At 34.7% G+C, this 13,805-nt stretch overlaps 1 protein-coding gene across 2 annotated transcripts in view; it reads left to right on the forward strand.

Annotated features, from left to right (window-relative positions):
• Positions 1 to 13,160: 13,160 nt before the first annotated feature.
• LOC149647312 (lachesin-like) overlaps positions 13,161 to 13,805 on the forward strand; it is a 56,763-nt gene continuing 56,118 nt past the window's right edge. Inside the window, exon 1 of one of the 2 annotated variants that reach the window (XM_089850178.1) lies at positions 13,161 to 13,398. In XM_089850178.1, coding sequence (XP_089706304.1) covers positions 13,275 to 13,398 — 124 coding nt within the window. In that variant the 5' untranslated portion in view covers positions 13,161 to 13,274. The remainder of the gene's footprint in view (positions 13,399 to 13,805) is intronic. The other variant, XM_089850179.1, reaches the window with a different exon arrangement.

A 13,805-nucleotide genomic window follows, 5' to 3' on the forward strand; every position in this document is an offset into this window, starting at 1 on the left:
TACGGCTTGAAGGAGAGAGTAATGGAGTGGAAACCCCCATACCTTAAGCGTTGCCTTTGTACCCCCACCTACGGCACCATAGTCCTCCCATCATCCCCAGCGGTTAGGTAGGGTCGTGCCGGACGAAATTGTAAAGGACGCTCCCTCTATCTCAAAAATAGAAGCTAGTTCTCATTCAAATAAAATGGCGCTACGCGGCAGCACTTAGCAATTGCCTACGGAAGGGTAGGGGCGTGCGCGAGGTACACTGGGAGAGATATGGTGCCGCAGGTCGCCCATCATCATTTCCAATCCATCTGACTCCCTTATCCCTGGCTACGGTTGCTATAACTATATATGTCAAAAAATGTCGTTAAATAATTCTTAAAAATCGATTTATTTTATTATTATCAAATTTGTTTTATTGCTATATTGTTTAGCTAATGATGTATTGTTCATATTGTCATCGATATCAACAGTTATCATTCACCAAAGGAAAATGCACTACGCCCACAAACTAGAACCATGGAGAACTATGACAGATGGAAAGTAAACCAGCCTAATGTTGAATCGTCCGTCGTTCAAAAGTACAGACTCCTCCCCTACCTAAAAACGGGAGGCGTGAAACGTTTGAGCGCACCGTTGTCACTTATCCATTTTATGCTAATTGTTTTTCTGATCGCCTTTTAAGCTTATCGCCTCGGAATACTTAATAATTTAAATTATTAGAGACCAAGGCTTACAAAGAACACGGGTTACGGGATGGTAGAACTGCCGCCAGCCCAACTTCAAGCAGGGCGACCCGCGGGGCCGCGGCATGCACCGTAACCCTCCCAGTGTACCTATCGTGTGTCCCTACCGTTCGGTGCACGCGATTGTTAAGTGCTGCCGCGTAGCGCCATTGTATTTGTATGAGAACTAGCTTCTATTTTTAAGACAGAGGGGGTGTCCTTTACGACCCTAACTAAACGCTGAGGATGCTGGGAGGACTTCACCCCTTAGGTGAGGGTACAGAGGCAACGTTATAGGTATGGGGGTTACCACTCCATCCGTTTCTCCTTCAAGCTGCTAGAAAACATCAACGGCGGTCCCGGTACGCATTTGATCATTTCGTCTCCTCTAGTTCCTCCATGCTGGAACGTTTCCTGTATATTATCAACACGTAGCCTCCAATGATAAACGCATTACGACTACAAGATGGAATTACCCCTTTGTATTTTTCACTATAGAGAAACACGTCACTCTAAAAGTTGAAATTACTGTTGAGTAATTCTTCAATTTTCCAGTAAATAGGCGCATATCAATATTAATAAAAAATAAAGTGTTTTTGATAACAAAGCCCTAAAAATTTAAAGATAACTGGTCAAAATTATTTTGCGGAAGTGAGTGATATTGAAATTTTCAATTTCAAGGGCATTGTTATAAAACGTTACATTTAACGAAAATATTTTTAAACATAATCAGAAGTGCATTTAGTATTCTAAGTACTTTAGACATTTAATTAATGGACTTGTTTCGGTTAGTTTTCGTAATGGTTTTGCTGATATTTTATTCTAATTAATGTGAAGATATATCTAGTATCAGAAGCGAGATGAGACTAGAAGTGAAGGGCTCTAGCATTGATAGTACATCCTGGCACTAGTGAACAAATTTGAGGATTTTATGCCGATTCCCACGCGCTAAAACTAGAGAGAGAAAAATTGGTCGAGTTCCAAAAACATTTCCCACCCCCTTCCCCTCAACCTAAAGCGCCCGAACACGACGCGGCTCCTTGAATCTAGTTCGGCCGTCTACCACCGCGAGCGTCTCACCGTTTTGGAGGGAAAATTCAGAAACCGCTACTAGAGGGCCAACCGCTCTTGCGTTATCAAGTCTTTTCACTAATGCCGAGTGAAGAATTTGGTTAGCTCAATACTTCTAGTCTCATACCACTTCTGCTAGTATTGATAAGTGATTTGCCGGGAGTGTGGCGCACTCCTGTAAGCCAAGCTTCTGGGCGGCAAAGTTTGAGGGAATACGACACATGTCGGCGTTCCTACCCTATAGGTGCCGACTGTCCCGTGTCCGCCGGAGGTGACTTACCCCAATGCCACCTTCCGTCGCCTCCCAAGTAAACCTCATTTCCTTCCCTGCTTACACACATACGACCTAGCGGCCCCCGTCAGTGCTGGGCCGCGTAGGGTCTCCCGCTCAATTCTTCCTGGTGCTCAAGGCCTAACGGCTAAGCACTAGTGCTAGTAGGTGGAAAAAAAAAAAAAAAAAGTGATTTTAGCTTACAACAACTTAAAACGAAAAAAAAAAATTTACAACAGTTTTTTCTACGTAGTAAAATTTTATTTTACAAAATAAAATGCAATAATAAATATTGGGAGCGAGTTGAGAGTTAACTGTTTGTGATTTTTATAATAATTTCTTTCGTTTCATTTATGTGAAATGGTTGGCACAATTCGAATTATTTTAATACATTAGTTGTCTTAATATTACCCAGTTTCTTCTTGGCGCCAAAATTCGTAAAAAAGGGGGCGCAGTCTGCCGGCGGAGGATATTGCAACTTCCGTTTGGTTTTCGGCAAGTTTTCAGGTAATTTTTTTATTTTGATTATTTTATGATTTAAAAATATTACTATTAGCCCTAAAATTACTTAAAAAATAATAATTGACGTCGTTTATTATCATTTTTTTAAAAGTAATTATTTTTTTACATCTTTTTAGGCCATTTTGCGTTTGTGACGTCACCCTATGACCAATTCTTGCTTTTTCGTTACGAAAATCTCTGAGCTCTCGTGTCATTTTTGCGCCGGCTTTCACAATGGTGAGTTCTCTAATTTCTTTAGTTAATTAGCCAAGGTTAATCAGCCAAGGTTAATCTCAGTTACGTTGAAATATGATAGCGATTGTTAATCTTAATTAGATAGAATATTGGTAGGAATTTTTAGTCGCAATTAGGTTGAATTAAGATAGGAATTATATAATAATAATTATGTATTTTTAATTTTTAATTGAAGGGGTGTAAAATTATAAATAAGCCTTGGTTGAAGTTCAACAACGTGCTCGTTTGAATTTCATTAGGGTTAAGCCTTGGTCTTTACCGTTACAAATTTCAACAACTTGCTCGTTTGAATTTCATTAGGCCTGAGCCTTCGTTTTCTTAGACGGTATTTAGTTGCGCGTTATTAATTCGATTTTATTTTAAATAGAGCTAATGAGTTACTAAATTAAATATATTAAGGAATTCTACTTAGGTACTCAATTTAATTATTTTTAAATAGTTTTTTCTTAGCTAGTTTGAATTTTTACGGTTACTAATATTTTATTATGGTTAAGCCTTGGTATTTACCGTTACAAAGTTAAACAACGTGCTCGTTTGAATTTCATTAGGCTTAAGCCTTCGTTATCTTAAATGTTATTTAGTTCCGCGTTATTAATTCGATTTAATTTTAAATAGAGCTAATGAGTTACTAAATTAAATTTATTAATTAATTATACTTCTTAGATTTAATTATTTTTAAATAGTTTTTTCTTTAGACCTAGTTTGAATTTTTAGGGTTAGTAACTCAATTCAATTCAATTCAATTCAATCGATGAAATTTTTATTTTACGCGAGTGAAATAAGGAAATTAACTTTCCAATTAATGGAAGGCATTTCAATAATTTTAATTTTGAATTTTAAAAGGTTGTTGACCCATGTTCATGGCGCCTAAAATTCCGAACTTCACCTGAGAAACTGTGGCGTGGATGGATTCCGGACACGTCCAAATGGGTCATTGGACGTCTTATACGGTAATGTTTTTTTGTCCTGATTTATGCATGGGACGATTTTTCACCATAGCAGACTCCCTAAAGAACCCATGCAAATCCTTTAAATATATAGGATTTATAAAATTACACTATGTACGTACGGTTAATTTTAGTTCTGGGTTTCAGACAGATCATGGAAGAAAATTCCCATACTTTTAAATTCGTATTATTAAGAATAATTAAAGTGTGGAGTCTGCTACGGTATTATATTATTCATTGATTGGTAAAATTAAAGGGAAGCTCACAATTTGAAAGTCATACCCAACACTAAGGTGTTTGGCGATAGTAAATTAGGTTTTATTCTCATTGAGGAAATAATTTGAAAACCTAGATAATTTGTTAGATTCGTGTATTGAGCATTTTTCAGTTAATGTTTTCATCACAATTTTTAAATTTCATGAAATTTATTGAAATGTGAATTCAAAAATGGTGATTTAGATTTTTGAACTAAAGCTACCTTTTTCTAGAAATATTAGACAACAATTTATTTCTGAACTAAAGCTATCTTTTTCTGGAAATATTAGACAACAATTTAGTTCCATTACATTCTACAAATATATTTGCAATCTATTAAGGGTAGCTATGAATTTTGTCACCCAAATCTTAATTTTATATTCAATAAATATCTCAATATCACAGTTCTGTATTTAATAATTATAACAATTTAGGCTGATCCTAGTTTGTATTAAATTTAAATAATTTTAATTTGGAGGGGCTGGTCACTTGCCAAAGTTTGCGCTCGTGTTGTCGCGTCGCCTTACCACGCGTTCGCGTCGCGGTAACATCGCGTTCGCGTTCGGGTCGCGGTAGCATCGCGTTCGCGTTGTTGTATATCGTGATCGGTCTGCAAGTTATCATCCCCTCCGATTTTGCATGGAATTATCTCTATTTTCGTTAAATTATATTAAAATTAAAAATAAAAATACAGAACTTGGATTAGAGTTATTTAATAGAATTTATTTTAATGAAGTGGTCTCAAACTTCAAAGCCTAAATTTATCTCACTCAGTCTGAGAAATTTGAATTCTCTCCAAATTAATTAGTTTAACCTTTGAACCCCGCTTCCTTGGTACTTTTAAATCAACCCAACATCAGAACTAAATCTAACCCATTTACACAAAGTCTGCTAGGGTCCAGCAACCATTATCCCCCAAAATTGAATTCACGTTTCAAACATTTCATTTAGTTAAGAATTAAAAAATTAGGATATAATTATCAACTAATTAGGAATCTATCAACGATTGTTTATAGGTTATTAGATATGAATATCAAATATTGCTGTAGATTAGTTTGATTTGATCGAATAGAAAGTGGTTTTGCATTTGAAGTAATTTATTTTCTAAAGTTTTTCCCAATAAATGTATTCGATTTTGCGGAGACGCTCTTGGTATACAATTGGGATAAACGTGTTCGATACTTTGCTCTGTTTTAGAGTTTATATATTTAATATTTGGCAAATGTTTTGTGACAAAGTCTGGGACATTGGTGTCCTTCTTTTTAATTCAAATATAAAATGCTCTAAAATTCTGGGTTTTTATATTTTAATTTTAAAGATTCGCTGTTTAGAAGCGACTGACGAAACCGTAATTGTGAATATTTTTAGTTCTGCGAATGTTTATGCAAACGGCAAGTTGTATATCCCATGAAAATTTAATTTTATTGATGGATCTGTTGCAAATTATTCCATGAATGTTGATTTTGTACTTAATTTGATGCACAATTTTCTACTTGAATATTTATTATGAATTCTGACCCAAGCACAAGTTGCTAATTTGCCATGAATATTGATTTTGACATTTATTTGAAACAAAAGTTGTGCTAATTTACCATGAATGTTCATTTGGAGATAAATTTGAAGCACAAGTTGCTAATTTGCCATGAATATTGATTTTGACATTTATTTGAAACAAAAGTTGTGCTAATTTACCATGAATGTTCATTTGGAGATAAATTTGAAGCACAAGTTGCTAATTTGCCACGAGTATTGAATTTGACATTTATTTGTAGCACAAGTTGCTAATTTGTCATGAATATTGAATTTGAATTACAAGTCAAGCATAAGTTGCTATGACTCCCCATTTTGGTAAAATTTTAGCTATTTCAGGAAAGTTTTGAGTTTGCCAATTTTGCCAACATAAGCCTGAATATTATTATACTGACATTCTTGTTGTCATATCACTGTCTGATATGACTGATACATGTAGTCAGAAATGTCTTAATATCAGCTATCAAGTTAATTTGACACTGTTTCATCAGTAAGTTAACTCAAGCTTGACACGTGGTTTTTGTGGACCCATAATTTTATTGCCTTTTGAGCGCAAATTTGAGCAAAATCAGAATTTTCTTAGTCAGGTTATATTGGTCCCGTTTGAAATCATACTGTACCATCTGGGCCTTTTGGACTCGCAATTAATAAGTCTATTTTATAACAGAAGATGACGATCTGATGCGAGAAACGATATGGGATTAAGGATGTTTTGGAATCCCGACGTGGGAGCGCCCATCTTCTTCATAAAGGTTTAATATTTTGATGACGTAACTGAGTGAGTTTTTAACCTCTTTTTTATTAGTACACGTTAAGAAATTAGATTAGGTTAATACAAGAGTCTCTCTTAAATTTGAACACAAAGTATGATCAGACTTTAACTTCGTTTTAAAGCGCATATTCTGTGGCTTAAATTAAAAATGAATTGCCATTGAAAGTGTTTTATAATGATGCCATGATTATAAATTTTGAATTTTGTCAATTTTAATATTTGTTACAAAATTCAAAAATTTGTAGTGTTTCTTTATTGAATAATTAAGAAACTGAATTTCATAATGAACTGGAATTGAAAATAAGCCTTTTATTATAAAAACAGAATTGCAATTAATAGGCATGTTGCTTTTAAGAAGGTTAAACTATTCTTTTAATTTGCAATTTTAATTGTTTTATTTCGAAGTTATCATTTTGAAAAGCATTTATTTAAATATTAGATTATATTCACGATTTTATTGTTAGGATTGAACTTCTTAAATCTCAAAGATATTAGAAAATGTACGAAGTATATTACTTAAATAATTCAATAAGCGTTTTATCTTGCATAATTTGACAAATGATAAAATGTTTTATTTTTGAATGCGATGAGAGACTCTTGATTTAGGCTAGAAGTAGTTGTTATATACAATCCCCCAGAATTGAAACGTCAAATTTGAAAAAAACCGACATTTTGAAAAAAAAAAACCGACATTTTGAAAAAAAAACCGACAAATAATTTGAATACGCAATGACAAGTTAAAATTGCAAATACAAAAGTTTATGCTTTTACCAGTCGAGTTAATAGTTCTGGTTTGTTTATTTTTTTAACACATCGCCTTCAATGTTAAGAGCTCAAAGGTTTTCAAGTAGCATAGTTTTGAACTTGAGGTATGAGGAGCTCTGCGGATTCGGTGGTTACCGAAAGGTAGAAAGTTACTTGTTAAGAGGTGGACTTCTAATTCTATAACTTTGGGAATTGTACAACTTCAAATAAATTTACTTTTTAAGGTGTCTTGTTTTACTTATTTTGGTGGGAAACTGGGAAATCGGCGAAACACGCGTTGTTGTCGCGATATTTTAGGTTATCATGCTAGACTTATCGATGATCAATTTAGGGAAAAAATGAATTATCGGCGTAGAATCGACGATATTTTAGAGAGCGATTGCTAGAAGAGTGAACGATAATTTAGGCAGCAATCGCGATACTAGTCAACGTAGAATCAACGATATTTTAGTGAGCAATTAGAATAGTCATCATAGAATCGGCGATTATTTAAGATTAGAGACATCGGCGCGTAAATCGAGATACATAGGCGCGATCTCGATCGCGAGAATCGTCTTTCGATTCATCTTTTTCTCTTCCTTCTCTTCCTTTCTTCTATCTTCGCAATTGGACAAACAAATGATCAAAGATCATGGTCCATCCACCCCTGTTAAGTATTTATAGTTAGCCTTAGCCAGGACTTACCATGGTGTCTAGTCACTCTCGTCTGGCTACTGGCAACTGGTTAATTTTTATTATAATAAGCTCTTCTGCCTTTGTGGTTGCTAGTAACGTTGCTTACGAAATAAACATTAGTAATGATAAAGTTCCACGGCCAGACGAGGGTTTCTCGGAACCATTAGAAATTTATTTACCAAGTGTATAATATGATGCATTAACCCTTCACTTCCTAAAGCAGCTCATCATGCGAACTTCTCATCAAAAAGTCCTCCTAATGCGAGGCATTTTTATGTTTGTGTTGTGTCCTTTCGAAAACGTATTGTACCATTAAATGAAATTCAGTCTAGTCAGAGTAATAGTTAACGCTAAACAATTGTTTAATGCGTCCAACAGAAGTTGAAATTAAATTAAACAATTTGATTTTTAACTATTGTCCGCCTTGCGTTGACCTCCAGAGACCTTGAGTACGATTGGTACAGTTTATCTTCGCGTTGTACAATTTCTGTTTTCGACTGGACCCCCTTTCCGGTAGCTTCCGCTAAAGTTGGTCGACTCCGGTCTGGGGTAAATTTTAAACTATCTATTTTACTAACCATGAAACCCAACACACACAAACAAGGGGTCCAAGTGCACGCCTACGGGTTTGGACCCCGAGCACGTTAGGGCTTTAAGGAATCCCCTCCCGTCCTTAACTAATCACTTCGGATCCGGTGCGGTATATTATAAATTATTACGAGGAATGTTTAATTTAATTAAAAATAAATTAGACTTGCTTGATTGTCTTATATGTTTTGTAAATTTATCATGAATTTGATGGTGATTTTTGAATTACAAAAATTTGTGACTTCATCGCGTAATTGTGACTTTATCGCGTTTCGCGTGGCTGTGAATATCGCGTTTGCTGTGAATTTTATTTAAGGTTTGATAAGTACTGGTACTTCTGATAAAATTGTTTAATTTCAAAATGAAGATTTTATTGTAATTTGAAAATAAAAAAAATGTTATTTTCTCAAATGTTTTAATAATGAAGTTGCTGTTTACAGGTGTCGCGTGCTAACCTTTTTACTCCCAACAGGTGACTCTCGAAGTCGGAGTGGTCATACCTTCTCGAGGTGAGGGTCGTTACTGTTGTAGAGTACATTTTTTAATGCAGTTCAAAATATTAGTAATTTTAATATGAAAGCGAATGATTAATAACTGCATTCAAAAATGTGGTCTTAAACTAACTAAATGACCCACGCACTATTTAAACGAAATGGTTAGTTTTATTCCATTTAAATTTAATTTATTATGATTTTTGATTTAAAGCTTCTCAAATAATTAAACAGCTAAATTAATTCTAAGAAATAAATCGCGCACTTTTTAAACTTAATCTTTTTTATTCCATTAAAATAATTTAATTTATTATGATTTTTAATATAAACTTCTCAAATAATTAAACAGCTAAATTAATTCTAAGAAATAAATCGCGCACTTTTTAAACTTAATCTTTTTTATTCCATTAAAATAATTTAATTTATTATGATTTTTAATATAAACTTCTCAAATAATTAAACAGTTCAAAAAAATCTTAAGAAATAAATTACGGGTCGTTATATTACTTATATTTTTTGTAATTTCAAAAAATATTCTCTTTTGAGCACTGCATTTGCATGTTTTCTTTAATGTATAAATAACTCTTCAAATTAAAACTGTATAAATATACATATTAAAATTTTCTAAGTGACTCACGTACTTTTTGAACGAAATCTTAGTTTTTATTCCATTCAAATAATTTAATTCGGTTTGATTTTTAACTAAACTAACTTCTCAAATGATTAAACAGTTATATTAAGAAATAAATCACGGGTCGTTGTATGATATTACTTATGTTAATACTAATTAGAAAAAATATTCACTTTTGATCACTAGATTTTACATCTGAAGTTATTTTGAATCTTTTACAAATGTTTTCTTGAAGTTTAATTAAATTAATTTATTCTGATTTTTAATTTAAACTTGCCAAATAATTGAACAGTTCAATTAATTTTAAGAAGTCGCGGGTCGTTTTATTAAATTGCTTATGTTAATACTGATTAGAAAAAATGTCATTACATTTTACATTTTACATGTAAAATTATTTTAAATTTGCAAATGTTTACTTAAACAAATAACTGTACAAATTATAACTGTATGAGTGTATCTATATGTATTAAAAAAATTAATTTCTTTTACAAATCACAAATGTTTGCCTTAGTTTCAACTTCAGTTGTTTCTAAATTATGTTGTCTTCGTTGGAAAATCATACGTTTTCATTTCCTTTTGATCTTTGTTCGTGGTGTACATTTCCAGATGGATGTCCTTCAAACAGTTTTCCTCGCCACCATTCACTAAAAGAACGAGAAAAAATGTGTGAACAGCGGTTTGCGCAAAGTAATTAAAGTGTGACGGACGAATTATTAAGGTAAATATGAATATTCGTATGTCTGCGTTTTATTAAATGTTCTCTTGCTTAGCTCTTACTTTCTATAAGTCCTTGCTAGTATTTTGTTTGAGCAGCTGTAGTTGCCCAAATAGTTTTAAAACCAGATTTCAACAGCATCAGTTAACACCTTAAGACGCTTCTGTTAGTCCTGTCTGCTTATGCTATCGTTGGTGCTATCTTTTAGGGCTTCTCAGATTTTCTCACACTTAACTTTAGAATTGTTTTGAATCGCTTCAAACCGGTTTGTCATGTAAGTGTGAACATAGCTTTAGTATGAAAGTCGGTGAAATCGTCCAAAACTTATGTTCGTCATTTGTTTTCAAGCAAAACCCTGCTATCACGGGAACAAACCATACTGAGTGTCATACTTATGGTTTTTATGATACTTAAAATTTAATAGATTGCTTACCAACTGCCAAGTGTAACGCTGCCCAAGAAGCTTGCATAGATCGGTCCTCTAGAATAATTTTACTTCAAAAAGACCATGAACAGTTGTATCTCGAAGTTTATTTCACCATAGATTTCACGTACAGTTTATAAACAAAAGACACTACCCATACTTCGTCATGCTTGAGACTTACTGAGAGCTAGTTCGAGAACGACGCGAGAATTGACTACACGAGGTTTTGCAGTCCATCTTAATATTTAGAAGCCTTTGACAGCGCCTCACCAGGTGTACCTTTATGAGACTCTACGATGTTTTACCGTCGTCACTTCGTGATAAGCTCACATTAAGCAGTGACAAACTTATGGAACATATCTTATGAACAGGCCTATTACCGCTCCATTGGGACCAGCGCCTTTTTGTAGGCATTTACCAGAATCGAGGGGTATAGAGTAAGCCAACGTCTTTAAGTCAGCTCAATACGAAGAAGGGGATCGATGGTAGTCTTGACTTAAGGATGTTTGTTTGCTCAAGGAGACAAAAACAATGGGAAACTAGCCGTAAACGGAAACCCAGGGAAGCGTAAAAATATTTCGCCAGGGGCCGAATCGCATCTCAGCGTAACAGCGGAACATTTAAAACATTTTCAGTATAGGTTATAGGATTGCAGCTTTAATTTGAGATACTTGAACATATGAAAAGTCATGCTGTTTAATGTGTATTTATACTGTATAATTGCGTTTGTGCGTTTTTATATTGTTTTTATGCTGTTAAATTGTGTTTACACTGCAATGTGTTTTTATGCTGCTTTATTTTTTATGCAGTTTAATTGTGTTATATACTGTTTAAGTGTATTTTTGTGGTGTTTATTGCACTTTGTGCTTTTTATAGGGTTTTGATGATGTTTTATGTGCTTTTAAACTGCTTTATCGTGTTTTTAAACTGTTTTGTGTTCCTCAGTTGCTGCTTTCCTTTAGGATTAAAAGATGGCGCTATCCATCTAAGACAATTTAATTCTGCTCTTCGACGGGACTCGAACATGCCGGCCTCTATTTCAAAGTGCAAGCGTTTTACCAACTTCGCCACAGAAGTCATACTATCTCCCATAATCAAACTTCCTCAGTTGCTGCCTTCCGTATTGAATTAGAGAAAGCACTACCCATCTCAGACAATTCATTTTAAATCTCCCCATCAATACTCTGCTATATAGTATTTAATAGAATTGTCTATAAAGCGCCTATGCTTTTCAACCCGATGTCTAAATAGGATTGAAAATGAACTTTGAAATGAGTGATGAGTCCCTCGAATGTGTCGCTATTTAGAAAACAGAAGGACAAGAAGTAGAATCAGCGTTATCGACAAAACTAAAGTAAACATGTTTTCCTACGAGTGCCTTCATAATACTGGGGAAACTGAAGCGTATGAATACACGTTGGTATACGGTATAAGAAAGGAAGTAGTATTTATCAGGTTAGCTTGCTCAGGGAGACAGTAAAGGGGTGAACTTGTATTTTACACCGCTAGTCTAACTTTGTAAAGTGGGAGAAAGGAGCGGCTAAAGAAAAGCGAGGTTTTATTTGTTCCTTCTGTCACGTGGGTTAATGTTGTAATGAATTACTATTTTGCAACATATCTCCAACAAAAATGTCAGTCTGACACTCACGAGAATGCCTCTGGCCACTTGATATGTTCTGCCATGGGTATCTAGATACTACAAGGCCGGCGAGCCCTTGGTTTCCCTCTCAAAAAGTGCCAATTTTAGTTGCCGTATTTTGCCACTAGAGGTGCTGTTTTGGAAAAAAAAACTTTACGTCATCTTATTTCAAATTTTTACCTGGGCTTTCCCACCACTCCGCGCATGCTCCGGAGATACCCATAATTCTGGCATGTACAAATGAAAAACGAGAAAAACAATTATAAAATCCCCAAACGTTTTTTCTCTTTCTTGACTCTAGCCTCAACATTATAGCTGTGCATTTCAAACTGAACGCTACCTTACCTGCCTGGCGGAGACTGGTAGGCCTGTTTTATGTAGGTGACTTACAGCAATATATAATCCCCTAATAATCTTTAATTCACCTACGGTAACTTATACCCACTGATACATCTACAAATGCACGGGCCCCAATAAACCGAAGAACGCTTTGCCCTTCCGTAACCATGTCCGTACTAGTCTTAGATCGTATAAATGAAAGCCTTAACTTTACACGATAGAGTCAAATGCCAGACAAACCTATTGCTAGCTCCAAAATACCACCGGTGCATGCGCTAAAGATGCTCGTGTTTGGGATCATTCTATCCTAGCTGATCCCGAAAACGCGGAAGAGGCTAGAGCTTGCTTGTCTTTGGGATGGAAAAGGGGCTCGGAATGTCTCGAGCTTAGTGTTTGGAGAAACACGCAGTTCATTGTGTTCGCAGCACGCGCTCATCGCGGGTCATCTCGTGTTAAATAGCGCTTACTTTTGAGAGAGGGTCGATCTATGATGGCACTTTGGCAACGAAAAGAACCATCAAAAAAGGAAACGATTGTAAAGCGATGATTGAAACTTATTGTCAAGTGAAATTGAGAAATATCAAAAATGTTGAAAACACCGATTAGACACTTGTTATAATTACAACTCTGATATAAAAAATTGCAGTACGGTTGTTTTGAAGTTTTAAAAATGTTTGATTAAGCTACAACTGTAAATGAAGTCATCGAAAATCTTCCAAGATTGTAAAGGAGCTCATCGAGGAGCTTGGGCACTTTCGTTACTGGTTCTTACTATTTGGACCACAGTCATTTCACGAACTAAAAGTACCGCTTCTCCCGGTAAGATTACGTTTTAGTTTCAAAATGCGGTACAAATAGTTAACTTTAAAGTGAGAATGAAATGGTACGCCAGTTTTTATTAATTGTTTTAGATTCATTCGCATAAAATAATGAAAAGCTTGAGTTGAGGTGCTAAAACTTATACTTTATTTTGATAAACAAATCAAGTGTTTGTGCTTCCATAACAATAGCAATAATAATGAGAATGAAAAACTTTTTTGCACGTGTTCAGCTGAAAACATCACGTGGTCGCTAATTAGTTTTAGTTCCCTATGGCATATATATAGATAACACACGTTAGACATCCCACGTGACCTTTTGAACCTTATGCAGGGGTTCCAAATGGGCGGTAGTACCGAAGTACCCATTGGTTCTATGGGTTATTTTGAGTCGAAATGTTCTACCAC

Source organism: Phalangium opilio, unplaced genomic scaffold, assembly GCF_054372755.1.
Source record: "Phalangium opilio isolate 3A_F unplaced genomic scaffold, DU_Popi_V2 ptg000089l_1, whole genome shotgun sequence".
NCBI lineage: Eukaryota > Metazoa > Arthropoda > Arachnida > Opiliones > Phalangiidae > Phalangium > Phalangium opilio.